At 40.6% G+C, this 13,202-nt stretch overlaps 2 protein-coding genes across 5 annotated transcripts in view; one reads left to right on the top strand and one right to left on the bottom strand.

The window, feature by feature from the left end:
* Window positions 1–3,546: 3,546 nt before the first annotated feature.
* Window positions 3,547–13,202, top strand: part of stat1b (signal transducer and activator of transcription 1b) — a 28,680-nt gene continuing 19,024 nt past the window's right edge. For 2 of the 3 annotated variants that reach the window (XR_004898167.1, XM_031289621.2), the window contains exons 1-13: window positions 3,547–3,730; window positions 4,493–4,623; window positions 7,771–7,915; window positions 8,057–8,152; window positions 9,179–9,256; window positions 9,379–9,457; window positions 9,552–9,640; window positions 10,260–10,411; window positions 10,543–10,704; window positions 10,814–10,906; window positions 12,330–12,389; window positions 12,548–12,577; window positions 12,677–12,767. Coding sequence is in view for 2 of the 3 variants with exons in the window: in XM_031289621.2 (XP_031145481.2) it covers window positions 4,493–4,623; window positions 7,771–7,915; window positions 8,057–8,152; window positions 9,179–9,256; window positions 9,379–9,457; window positions 9,552–9,640; window positions 10,260–10,411; window positions 10,543–10,704; window positions 10,814–10,906; window positions 12,330–12,389; window positions 12,548–12,577; window positions 12,677–12,767 (1,206 nt within the window). In the remaining variant the exon portion in view is untranslated. Of the gene's footprint in view, window positions 3,731–4,492; window positions 4,624–7,770; window positions 7,916–8,056; window positions 8,153–9,178; window positions 9,257–9,378; window positions 9,458–9,551; window positions 9,641–10,259; window positions 10,412–10,542; window positions 10,705–10,813; window positions 10,907–12,329; window positions 12,390–12,547; window positions 12,578–12,676; window positions 12,768–13,202 lie in introns of those variants that run through there. The other variant, XM_036004646.1, reaches the window with a different exon arrangement.
* The window catches only part of glsb (glutaminase b), a 64,926-nt gene continuing 62,355 nt past the window's right edge, over window positions 10,632–13,202 (bottom strand). For both annotated transcript variants that reach the window (XM_031289625.2, XM_036004648.1), the window contains one exon: window positions 10,632–10,643. The gene's annotated coding sequence lies outside the window, so the exon portion shown is untranslated. The remainder of the gene's footprint in view (window positions 10,644–13,202) is intronic.

Raw genomic sequence — 13,202 nt, 5'->3', positions numbered from 1 at the left:
GTGAAAAGGCAAAAGCATGTGGTATGCAATTTCAAAAATATTGCCAAAACTCTTGCCTATGAACATCGGGTTCAACAAATGTATCATTTCAAGCTTGGTGACCTGTTTTGTAAAAAATACAATGTCGGCAATGCATTTCCTGTCATGGAGGGACTTAATTCAGGCCTACACAAAGATTTCACAATGAGTAGCATCATTTATGTTACATATTTGCAGACCGTAAGTGGCCAGACATACAGGACTGGATCTGTGCTGCCACTAAAAACACAACATCATGGAGAGCATGGCCGTATCTACCACTGAGGACACCAAGGTGTATTACCCCCCCCCCCCCCAAAAAAGTGATTTGATTGCCTAAAATAAACGTAGACAACGCCAAGATACGACTTGTTCCTCTGATCATCATCACCTTCATTTCTTGTGGGTGCTGGGTGACGGAGTAGGCGGTGAAGTGGATTATCTTGTCCTGACTATACAATCTTTGGTCAACGCTGTGGTTTTTGGGTATAGTTTCAACAAGTCTTACATTTGAAGCTATTGTTATATAATAGTTGCTCTCCAAACATCCTGATGGGGAGCACTTATCTGGTCAGATTGGTTATGTTATACCCCAGGGTGAGACATTCCTCTTTCTTACTAGAGTGCTTGATGTTCAGTATGAGCATTCTGTATGGATTTTTGCACTTGTTGTATGTATTGTATTACAAATTAATGTAATCCTTAATTAGTCTAATAAAATGTGCTTCTTAAAAGGGTTTAATATTTAATATATGTCCTTTATACACTATACACTGGTCTATGTCCTCCTATATGCACTATACACTGGTCTCTGTCCTACAGAGGCCAATCACTGCTCTCTGTCCTTGTCCTATATACACTAATACATACACTGGTGTATACTTTATACACTGGTCATTGGCCAACAGAGGCTATCCACCGAACATAGGCCAATCACTGGCCTCTGGCCTGTAGAAGCTATCCACTGGTTTCTGGCCTACCATTCAAAAGAAAAGAACAACCCCCCCCCCCCCCAGTCATAGTCCAATCAACAAAGCATCCCTGAAAGGAGGAGAAGAATCTGTTGATGGCGCTTCGCTTCTTTGATTTCATCAGGTGTTCTTTGAAGGAGGAGACGATACATTTGTCAACGGCTGGTTCGTCTAGATTCATTGGAAGCAGCGCGGCCTCTGCACAGCCCCACTTCTTTGACATGTCCTTTAAAATGGCCTTGCTGAGGGGTTTATAAGTTTCTTTGGTGATTTGAAAATCTTCTCCCTCGACTTCAGCCCATATCTTTTAGAACAGATTCTCAATGATGGTTTCTGTTTTTCCAATTGTGTTGTTCACCGTGGCTTTGTTGAAGGTCAGCAAAACCAGCTTCTGCACAAGTAGCTTGCAGACATTTTGTTTATTTATTTCTGCCGGTGCTGTTGCATTCTGCACAGGTTCAGCACCCGGCTGCTCAGATACTGTGACTGCAGGTGTAGGGTTGGGCGTATGCGTAGGTGTGGGTTTTGGCATGGCCGTAGGTGTACAGTAGGTTTAGGTGTGGGTGTAGATGTTGGTGATACTGACTCAGTTTCCTTAAAAGCCTTTGTCATTTTGTTACTGTGGATGCCAGCCCGAGTGCACAGCCACCACTTCATCAGTCCCAGGTAACGCCACACCTTGCAAAGTATTTCAAAATACGTGGTATCACGTGATGGTGAAGCAGACAGTGTCGTTTTTAATTGGTCCTGGGACAGTATCCGGAATCATCCCCTGTGTGACGTGATCGTAGAGGAGATTACCGTTGTGAATATCCTGTCATTTACTAAACACAGTCTCACTTCCAACTTGTTGTTTTTAGCCATCTTCCGTAGAAAACAGAGAGTCAACATCAGTCACGAAGAAGGACTGCATTGACTTCTTGCTTTCAACTTTGGAGTTAGGGTGGAATTCGTTGAATAGTTGTGTCGTTATGCGATGTACATCGCATAACAAAAAAGATCTTCATCTTTCTCCCAACGCCGGAACTTTCTCTCAGGATTCCAGGGTGATACATGTCCCTATCAATAGGCTAAATAACTAGATACATAAATAAATAGGCCTGTAAATACATCCTGGAAAAAATACATAATTAAATGCAAACATATAATGAGTCAATATTGTTAAATAAATAGGTTTTTATTTAAACAAGGACATTTTTTAAATGAGTACCTTTATTGTTGCTTCCTTGATTTAGATTTCTGTTTGTGCATGGATTGAGCAACCATCAAGATATAATGTAAAATGCAGATGTGCTCGTAGGTGAATTATTATTTATTGAGCTGTGGACAGAGCCAGGATAGCAGTTTCCCCCTGACTCCAGTCTTTATGCAAAACTAACCGTTGGCTAGCTCTAGCTTCATGCAACAGACATGAATGTGGTATAGAACTTCTCATCTCTAAGTGAAAAAAGCTAGTTCCAAACATCTCTATTTTTAATGTTATTTCTATTCACAATTTTTTTTTAAAAGTAATGTTACCGGTAGTCAAAGTCAGGTTTCTGCTCTGTGCCACAAAATAAATTACTAATATTTTCATGTTTAGTTTGGCAGCTATAGCACTCTATGTGCCGGAGTGTTTATTTGGTAAACATGATGTTAAATAATATAAATGATGACTCTGTTCCATTTAGAGATAGACAGATAGCTAGATAGATACTTTATTGTAATCCAAATTGCCCCTCAAATTCAAGGTCCCAGTAGCTTAAAGACATCACACACAAATACACATACATCACAAACAGGATGATAAAATAACAAATAACAACAAAACAAAACAAAAAAATCCACATGAATAATATGGACAATAAAAAAAAAAGATACTAAATAAAAAATCCACATGAATGTACCAAGGGATGTATTGCATGAGACTCGTGCAGTGACAGGACAGGTAAGGTGCTCTATGAGAGTGTGTGTCATGGTGGTAGTGCAAAAAAGTCCAATATTGCAAGGCTATGTAGACATAGTAATATAAAAACTATATAGCAGTTCAAGGATAAGTTTAAAAAAACTACATCACCGGGTGTTGATGGAGCAGTGGATATAACACATGCCTTTGGTGTGGGAGACCTGAGTTCGATTCCCACTGCGATACATCAACCAATGTGCAAGACACTTAACCCCTAAATGCTCCACAGGCTCCACAGGCGTGACATATATAGCAATTGTAAGTCGCTTTGGATAAAAGCGTGAGCTAAATGACATGTAAAATATGGGCATTATAAGGGAATAAAGTCGATAGTAGTCAATATTAAAGGTATGAAGTAATAGGGCCATTTAATGCAGCCATTTAACGTACAAGCTAGGTGTCTTGGCAGTGAGCCAGGCAGCACACAACACCAGTGTTTAAAACCTTTAGCACAACTGTTTTTGTCGCTGAGTGGAACAGACACAGGTGATGGAAACCGGATGTAGCCTGCAAGCTAAAATAAAACAGACCTTTACTATTATGAAGGCGGAAATAAAACCTGTGTGATCACCAGTTGACTTGACACTGCTCAGCGGGACGATTTCTCGAGAATCACATGGGTTGTGGGAGTGTCCGGTGGATATATAAAGAAACGCCCCATTCTTCCTGTCATTCAGATACAGAAAACAGTCAAATAGTACCCCACGCTGAAGCCACCTTCTTTTTCAACATAGCTACTGTTTGTTCCTGCTCACCCTGTCGATAAACAACACGGTCAAACGACGACAGACACAAGGTAAGTCTTTGAGTTGGCTGTAGGAATGCTTAGAAGACAAATAGTTATGCTTTGTTTATTTTCATGTTAACGTTATACACGCTAATCGTCTATTGGTGTATGTCCGTTAGCTAGTCGTGGGATTTAGCTTAACTACTTGTTAAGTACCCAATTATCTGCTATTAACTTTTGTCAGTACCTTACCTGTTTACATGTACTGCACTGTTTACCTGTTTACATGTACTGCACTGTTTACCTGTTTACATTTACTCCTGCACTGTTTCATCAATGCCCTTGCACTGCTAACACCAAAAACTGCACAATATATTTATTTTTTTATTCCATAACCTGCCCATAAATCTGTGCAATATACGTATATATATATATATATATATATATATATATATATATATATATATATATATATATATATATATATATATTATATAGAATGTCTATTTATACTCTCTGTACATAACCCTCTATACTCCTTAGCTGTCACTATAGACATGTAATTTGGTAAACCTGTATTTATCTAACTATACACTGTTGTACATAATTCATGTCTATCGTCTACATAACTGCACAGAGTACTGTACTTCTTTTGCATTTCTGGTTGGATGTCAGCTGCATTTCATTGGCTCTGTACCTGTACTCTGCTAAATGACAGTAAAGTTGAATCTAATCTAAATCTAACGGAATTGAATGAAATCCTAAACATAACTTAAAAACTATACTCTCTCGATTGTGAAAAATAATTTTGTAATTTTGTAATAACTGCAGATGGCCCAGTGGCAGGAGCTGCTGAGGCTGGACTCAGCCCTCCAGAGCCGGGTGAGCCAGCTGTATGACGAGAGAAAGTTTCCCAGAGAGATCCGCCACTATCTGTGCGTCTTGCTAGAGGGCCAGGACTGGTAAGAGAAACAAGAAAGAGAATAATGTCTGCTGTGCTTCCTGTGAATACTGTATTCCCCACTGATAAATGACAGGAGACTTGCATCATTACTATCTTGAAGCACTCTTTAGTAGAGGGGCCCTAAATTAATATCTAGTGGTGAGGCCTTTTGTTTTGTCTGTGTGTTTGTCCTTAAATGGTGTATTTTACTAAATGATATTTCGCTTAACCAAACTAATTACTTTTTATTTTGAACCAAGGCTTACACAATGCAAAGAGTGTGAAAGATGGGGGGGGGGGGTCATGGTGGCCCACAGATTTTGTTTTGCCCTGGAGACCCCTAATGGGTCAAACGCTAGGCCTTGTCCTGAAAGAAGATATTTTAAAATCTAAAATAAAAAATATTAAAAACTATATTTTGTCCGGACTTTGGAGAAAACACAACACTATATACAGACCTATATACAGTGTATAATTACTGTATAATAATAATAATAATAATAATAATAATAATAATAATAATAATAATAGGAAGAAGAAAGAAGACAAGAAAAAGAAGCCTTAAAGGGGTGATAGAATGATTACATAGGGTATTTTACACTGTTCCTTAAGGTCTCCTATAGGGTATGTAACATTGGTTGAGCTGAAAATTGCCCGAATGCTATTTTATTAGGCCCTTAACTAATATGGCTCTATTTGGAACAAGAGCTTTTCTTCCAAATATGGTACGCTCATAAATATTTAGATGAGCTGCGCGCTGATTAGTTTGAGCGAACCCCATAGAAACACATTGGAGACGAGACAGCAGGTCTCATATTTCAGACACTGCAAAGTTATACATTGTTTGTCGGGCTATTTCGTCATTAAATTCACTTCTGAGACTTTTTTAAGCGAGAAATCAACTATATAAAGCTCAAATATGGGCCGTTTTACGAAAATTGATGGCTAATTGCAAATTTGGTAAGACGTGTCGGACTTTAGGAGCTCCACACAGTCTGACGAGAAAGCGGCAACCTCCATACCCAGTGAAAGTCACCGTTTCCCTGGGTACTGGACTGCTGGAATACTCGGGGCTACATGGAGCTCCGCGGAGCTGGCTGGCTGGCTGTAGCTATATTTACAGTCTGAATTTCGTCACGCCACTTATATAACATCTACCCCAAGGTCTTATAAAGCTAACAATGGTGTTCGATTTCAATTTAATGCATTTTTGTGAACATTAGGGATTTCGTTAGCTGATACTGTCCCTTCAATCCTATGGGTAAAGATCGCGGCTAGCTGCAGGCCCTGGAGCTCCATCAGGGCCTCGGCATTTTGTAGTCCAGTAACCCAGAAATGGTGACTTTGCGCGGGTATGGAGCGCCGCGGGCTTCCCTTCGTGATGGAGATCCATCTAGCTCACAGCGAGCCGGAGTCTATGAAGTAGGACACGCCGGGCGACGAGGCAGCACCGGCCGCTGTCACGTAGCCTACTGAGCTCCTGCTGAACTGCGACACACAGTCGGACAAAATTTGCAATTAGCCATCAATTTTCGTAAAACGGCCCATATTTGACCTCTACATAGTTGATTTCTCGCATAAAAAAGTCTCAGAAGTGAAGTTAGTAATTAAATAGTGGACCTCTGGAGATCTGCATGACCTAGCTAGATTCAGAAGACTAAGCTGACCTCAGGTCAGTGGTGTAGCCTATGCAAATGTTGGGGCGTGACAAAGACTAGAATTTGGGATGCTTACGTCAACTTTTAGCTTTGTTCAGATTTGCCCGTTTTCAGTGGCAGTTTCAAAATGTGAGATTTGCAGAGGATAGGGGTATCAATGGGATTTTGAGCTTCTATGTATGTCTTTTTTACCCACCGAACTGTCGTTATTCAACTATGACAAGGTAAAATCGGTTTTGCATTCTATCACCCCTTTAACTACCCAATAAAAACAAAACAAAACAAGATACTATAAATAAATTGTTTTGGGGTGCAGATTATGCACCCAGGTTACAAACACACTGAATTAAAGGCTCTGAACCCCCTCAAAGGTGTTTCCAGTTATTCTGGTTGATCAGGCCTTTTCCCAGGACCGTGTGGGTGTGTATAGACTGATTAGATCAGGCTCGTTGGAGATGAACTGCGCCTCGTCTGTAAAGTGGACGAGAGCAGGCGGCAGCAGCCGGAGGCCGTGACAAAAATCTGCTGTCAAGTCGGACAGTTTCCAGCCGATTCCAGCAGCATTCAGGCTGAACAGGAAGTCACAGAAACACCGTGGTCCGATTCCGTTTTAATAAAATGTTATCAGACCCAAATATCAGCTCCTACACAGTCTCCAGTTGTTTTTATTATGACAGAGTAGCTGTCAAAATGCTCTACATGCGATCTGTTGCTGTTTTTAATTAACAACACACTGTAGATGACGTAATCTGAACAGATTTAGTCTCTCTGACTTCTAAAGGTAGCTACCAGCCACACAACATGTGGTTTGTACAGAGCCTTTAAATCAGACAAATAGCAATTAAAATCCCTCCAATTCAAAAACTATAAAAAGTTTATATAAAACGTCATCATGTTGAGTCGATTCTGACCCAATCAGCTGTTAGATCAGCTGAGAGGCCGGCGTTTCCCAGCATGTCCTGGGTCTTGCAGTCGGTGAAAAGCAACTGTGCTGCCTGCGTCTCAGAACTGCGGCCGCCTTGATCTCGTGAGGTTATCGTTGCCCACGTGTGCATGACGTCAGAGCAAGTCGGGATCAAGTCGGACACAAATCTAACCGGCACGCATTGGGCGGCGATCGCCGGTGATCGATTCTGCGCTAGCTCTGTTGCACTTAGGAGGGGGGACAAATTACACCTTTTATCATTCTTATTGGTAGATGACTTGTGACCTAATAAATTCCCATCTAAGCTCTGGCCCGCCTTCAACCTGAGCAGAGGTCTAATCAGCCACAACTTAAAACACCTGTGTGAGTGTTCAGAGGCTTTAAAGGGGTAGTTCATCTTTCTGTATGGCCCGAATGTGCATTTTAATTGGCTGATTTATTATTAAATGAGTTTGAGGTAGTAGTTGGGTAGATTCGACTGTTTTTGCTGTTCATAAACGTCCCACAAAGTGTTCCCTCATTCAGCACATGCAGAAAGACACAACCCCTAAATGAATGTACATTTTCTGTTGCCCTGTGTTAGGCATGCGGCAGCTGTGGATGAAAATAAAGCAAGATCTTGTTTCCATGAACTCCTGGAGTCTTTGGAAGACGAGTGGAAACGTTCTGTTCAGGAGAACAAAATTTTACAGGGACCTGATTTTCCATGGATGAAAGACTACTTGCTGGTAGGGCAGACATGCTGTTATGGGAACTGACATTTAACATTTCATTTAGATTTACCTTTATTCATTTTCTCAAAGCAGAATAATTATAACCTTTTATTGCTTTAGTGTGTATTTGATTTTTTGATCATTTCTTTTACTTAGAAACACTTTAAAGGTGAGCCGCTGAACTTGGCCGTAATCCTCTCTGAATGTTTAAAGGAGGAAAAGAAAATCCTGACCTCAGCCTCTGAAGCACAGGTAAGATGGCCGGTGATATCAGATCAAAGGGGTAAGCTTCTCCTCGGACCGCGAACCTCCTATGGCGCTATTTTAATGCTACAAAGCGATCACCCCCCGTTAGCATCCCATTGACTGGCATTCATTTTGACGTCACTTTGACAGAGAATAACTTTACATCTGAAACGTTTAAAGACTCTATTTGTCCATTGATTATTTCTAAAGAAACACGACAATGTATAAAAGGCTCCATTACCTTGTACCTCACGTTATGGCTCCGTAGCAGACGTTTTTATAAAAATAGGCTAACGATTGTGTCATAACCACGAGACTTACTGTCGCATAGTAGAGGAATTACCGTATAGTACAGGAGAAGCTTGCAGGCAGTTTCGTCTCACATTAGCTGTTTAGTTACTAATGTTAACTACCATTTTAGTTAGCAATAATTAGCCTGTGTCTATGTTATCTCCTTACATATACCTACGCTCTCCGTCTCTGCTAGATTGGGAATGATTGAGATTTCTCTTGGCACAGCTACCAGAAGATTTACAACTTTCAGACAGGTTGCTCACGTCACATTTACGTCGTCTCTCTCAGTTGGAGGCTGCGCAGTAACGCTCAGCCATCACCGGAAAAGTGCTTCTAACGGCCTTCACTGGTCTCCGTCCAGAGCAACGGGATCTGTTGGTCCATTCTTATATACAGTCTATGTATCAGATGGATGAACCGTACAGTGAAGTCCAGGCTGCAGAAATGCTGTAAACATCAAACTCCAAAAATTACCCAGCTACTAATCATGTGCCACAAGATCATTCAAATCTGTCTTTTGTTTGATTTTACTACTTTATTCCCGCCCTGAAGGGGACACATCTAAACTCTTGTTTGGCTCAGTGAATGAGCTTCACGTTTTGCAGTTAGAGCACCTGGTTACTGTTACTTGCAGTACAAGAGGCTCGCACTGTTTGCATACGAGTCTGTTTTGTAAGAACTACCACCAGACGGAAATAATAGCAAAAGAGTGAAAGAAATATCTTTTGTTTTTGTCAGGGTTGCGGCAGTCCAGCGATGGATCAAAAATGGAAAGAGTTGGACAACAAAGTCAATGAACTGAAAAGACAGATTTTGGTAAACTCAGTTCGACTGTAACTTTTGGTTTTATTTCCCCCTGACAGCCGTCCAGGGGAAAAAAAAAACATGCTTCATCATTTCTTAAAAATCTATTTTTGTCAACTTTAACTCTAATGCAGGAGGTGAAGGAGGAAATGAAGTCACTGGAGTTACTAAATGAAAACCTTGACTTCATACAGAAGACCTGGCAAAGCCAAGGTATGGTAGAGACACAGAGACAGAGACGGACAGAAACAGGTGAAAGGTTTGGTGTGAGATCATGCTTCATCTATGTCTCTTTTGTCATTTCCAGTGGAGGAGCATAATGGACTGGCCCAGTCCTATCCTTTTGTGGAAGGGGAATGTCTTAAGCGGACCAACTTTATCACAAAAACAAAGCAGGTACGCATGTTTGGTGAGCTGTTGTTGACACGGCATAGGGCTGGGCATTATATAGATATTATATTGATATCGTGATATGAGACTAGGTATCGTCTCAGATTTTAGATATCGTAATATGACACAAGTGTTGTCTTTTCCTCATTTTAAAGGCTGCATTACAGTGAAGTGATGTCATTTTCTGTTACCAGACTGTTCTAGCTGTTCTATTATTTGCCTTTACCCACTTAATCATTATATCCACATTACTGATGAATATTTATCACAAATCTCATTGAAAATATTTTTGTTAAAGCACCGATAGTCAACCCTGCAATATCGACATCGAGGTATTTTGGTCAAGAATATCCTGATATTTGATTTTCTCCATATCGCCGCACAGTAAAATCTAAAGGAGAATTACATCCTTGAATATTTTTCAATCCATATTTTTGAAACGGTGACATTAAATTGTCAGTTATTTCTGTACTTTGTGGATACAGTATATATATTTTTTAAATTCTTGATATAATGGTTCTAAGCCACAACAATCTTTACATGATTAGTAAGGGGTCGTTGTTTAAGCAGCTTAATTAGACCTCTTATTAGACTTAACACTTGCTGTGTTTCTTTTGTCTTGCAGATAGTGCTGCAGCAGATAGTGAACATTTTAAACCTGGCACAGCAGATAGTGGCGACTCTCACAGATGTGGAGCTGCCAGAGTGGAAGTGCAGGCAGCAGATGGCATGCATTGGAAGTCCAGTTGACACCAGCCTGGACAATCTCCAGGAGTGGTAAGAACGTATTATTAGTACTACCTTCATGTTTCACGTTGAGGAACTCTCTGTTCCAGCTGTCACACTTTATACCTAATAACAAACTTGGTGTTATGTGTGCCTGTTGTTTGCTTATGCTGTATGTGCAGGTTCAGGACGGTGGCAGATGTACTGCTACGTGTACGCGAACAGCTGCAGAAACTGCAAGACCAGAACAAGAAATACAACAGCACTGATACCTCCAGCCTCCCTGAACCCATAGCAGAAAATGAGAGATTCACACAGCTCTTGTTCACGAAACTTCTTGCACAGTGAGAAATTGAATCAGGACTCTTCTGTGTTATATACACACACCGACTGATACACACACTTTCATATTGTTGACATTTGACATTGTTTTGTCATTGTATTGCTTTGCAGTGCTCTGGTGGTTGAGAAACAGCCGATCATGTCGAGTTTACCATATCGACCTCAAGTACTAAAGACTGGGGTGCGGTTCACAGTGGCAGTGAGGTAAGCCTAATGTGACTAAAGCTTGATTTATGGTTGTGCGGAGGCTCCACGCAGAGCTTTCGCCAAAGCCTACGTAAGCGGCCGGAAGTTTATACTTGTGCGTTGGTGTGTGCGTCGATTTCAGCAGGGCCGGCATGTGTGTGTGTGTGGGGACTTGTGTGTAGAGCGAGTGAGAGAGTGACGGTGATTAACTCCGGAGCGAGTAGCGACTCTAGAGTCATAGTGAGAGAAACAAAGTGTCTCCCCTGTTCTTTCTGACCACGGTGGGAAATCTGTAGCAGGAGAAGTTAACCCTCTCCTTGATTTTACGTTGTTTATGGAGGAGGAGAACCAGGACATGAGTCGGGGGAACGTAGCCACGGCATAGATTTTACGCAGAAGTATAAATCAAGCTTAAGATGATCTAATTTACATAGAATTTACATGGTGTGGTCTACACATGATATACAACAACATAACATATATATATATATATATATATATATATATATATATATATATATATACACACAGAGGAAGTGTTACAAAATTTGCAATACGTCATTTTCAGTGCCACGCACTCCACCCAGGAAATAACGTCTAACTCGTTATGAAATCCCACAACTGCATCAGTCGGCGTTCCGGTAGTCTATATCCATGACCGGATGTCCATTACCTTCCTCTTTCTTTATGTTGGCTGCTCCTCAGATCTCTGCAGGGTAAATCCAGACAGCTAGCTAGACTATCTGTCCAATCTGAGTTTTCTGTTGCACGACTAAAACAACTTTTGAACGTACACATGTTCCACCAAAACAAGTTCCTTCCCGAGGCCCATAGCTCCGCCCATGATGATTGTGATTGGTTTAAAGATAAACCAATAAACCAGAGCACGTTTTTTCTCCCATCCCGGAATGCTGCGTGGACTACCTAGACCTTCCTCCGCAGCGCTGTGGGGATAGTATGGCAATTTGAGACTAGCGTTCCGGCAGTACCCCCCCAACGTGCTGGGAGGGGCGAAGGCTCTCTCATCGCTGCTTGCAGCTTTAATTAGAACTGCGTTTACTGGAAAAAATACAAAATGATCCACATGTGCAGATAAAGTAGCTTTATTTTATTCAGAATCAAATACTCAGCAATAACAAAGGGTGCCATTGGCCACACAGACTCATAGCAAACAATACGTGTTGAAACGTATCAAAATGCCTATAAAAGTTCTAAAACAATTTGATCAGACCTAGACATATCGTAATGAACTTATTAGCATTCTATCTGTGCCAATGATTTGCTAAATCTGAGCCTTGGAGCTATGAGGAGTCCGTAGCAAGACACAGGAGTAGAATTAAAAACTGGACTGGAACCAGGGATGTTCTGGTTCATTGTTCTGTATGATTTTTTTGTTATGTTAAAAGATCATTCTGTCAGTATTTGTTTCTTCTCTTCTCAGGTTCTTAGCAAACCTCCCAGAATTTAAGTGCCTGCTCAAAGTCAAACCTGTATTTGACAAGTAAGTCAAAGAAAACTTTGGTCTGAGCCAGTGATATAGTACATTATTATTTTACATAAATTGAAATCTTTTTGATGATTTTGCTTTTTATTAAATAATGTATTTATTCTTTTAATTATTATAATGTTTTTCATATCTATTTTTGCCTTTAAAATTAGGGATGTTGAAGAAGCCAAGACGGTTAAAGGGTAAGTAAAGGGTACCAAAACAATTTGAAATTCATGAATTCTGATAAACTACTGACACATGTTTGGACACAGACTCACTCTGGTCTGATGTCGTTGTAGGTTCCGTCACTTTGTCTTCAACAACAATGACTGTAGGGTTTTGGACATGGACACGCCCCGTGGAGGCTTGGTGGCAGAATTTAGACACATGGTAGGAAACTCCTCAAACTGCTGAACCTTTGAAACGTGGACATGAGTTAAACTCATAGACTGTATAATATTAATGGACAAAGCATCCGGTTCAGCAAAGTGCTGTAAATGCGGAAGTGCCTTAAACCTGCATTCTGTCTGAATTCCAGCAGGGGGAGACACGTGCGGTTGCAAAAGGAGTTCGGTTTCTGTAGAAGTCTATGAGAAGGTGACCCACTTTACACTTGATTTATTACGTCAGTAAACATTTTTATAATTACTTTATGGTCTCAATCACTAGTTTTAAGTCTTCTGCAATACAGAATGATGTTAATTTTTTGAATTATGGTCTTGTTGATTTTAAAATAGGCGATAGAACAGGGGGTGTTTTAGGGCATGGCTATGATGTGATTGACAGTCCGCGGCCTGTCTTAGATGTAATATAACTATGGGACAA

Source organism: Sander lucioperca, chromosome 8, assembly GCF_008315115.2.
Source record: "Sander lucioperca isolate FBNREF2018 chromosome 8, SLUC_FBN_1.2, whole genome shotgun sequence".
NCBI lineage: Eukaryota > Metazoa > Chordata > Actinopteri > Perciformes > Percidae > Sander > Sander lucioperca.
The sequence above is the reverse complement of the archived record's forward strand: the minus strand, read 5'-3'. Positions and strand labels throughout refer to the sequence as shown.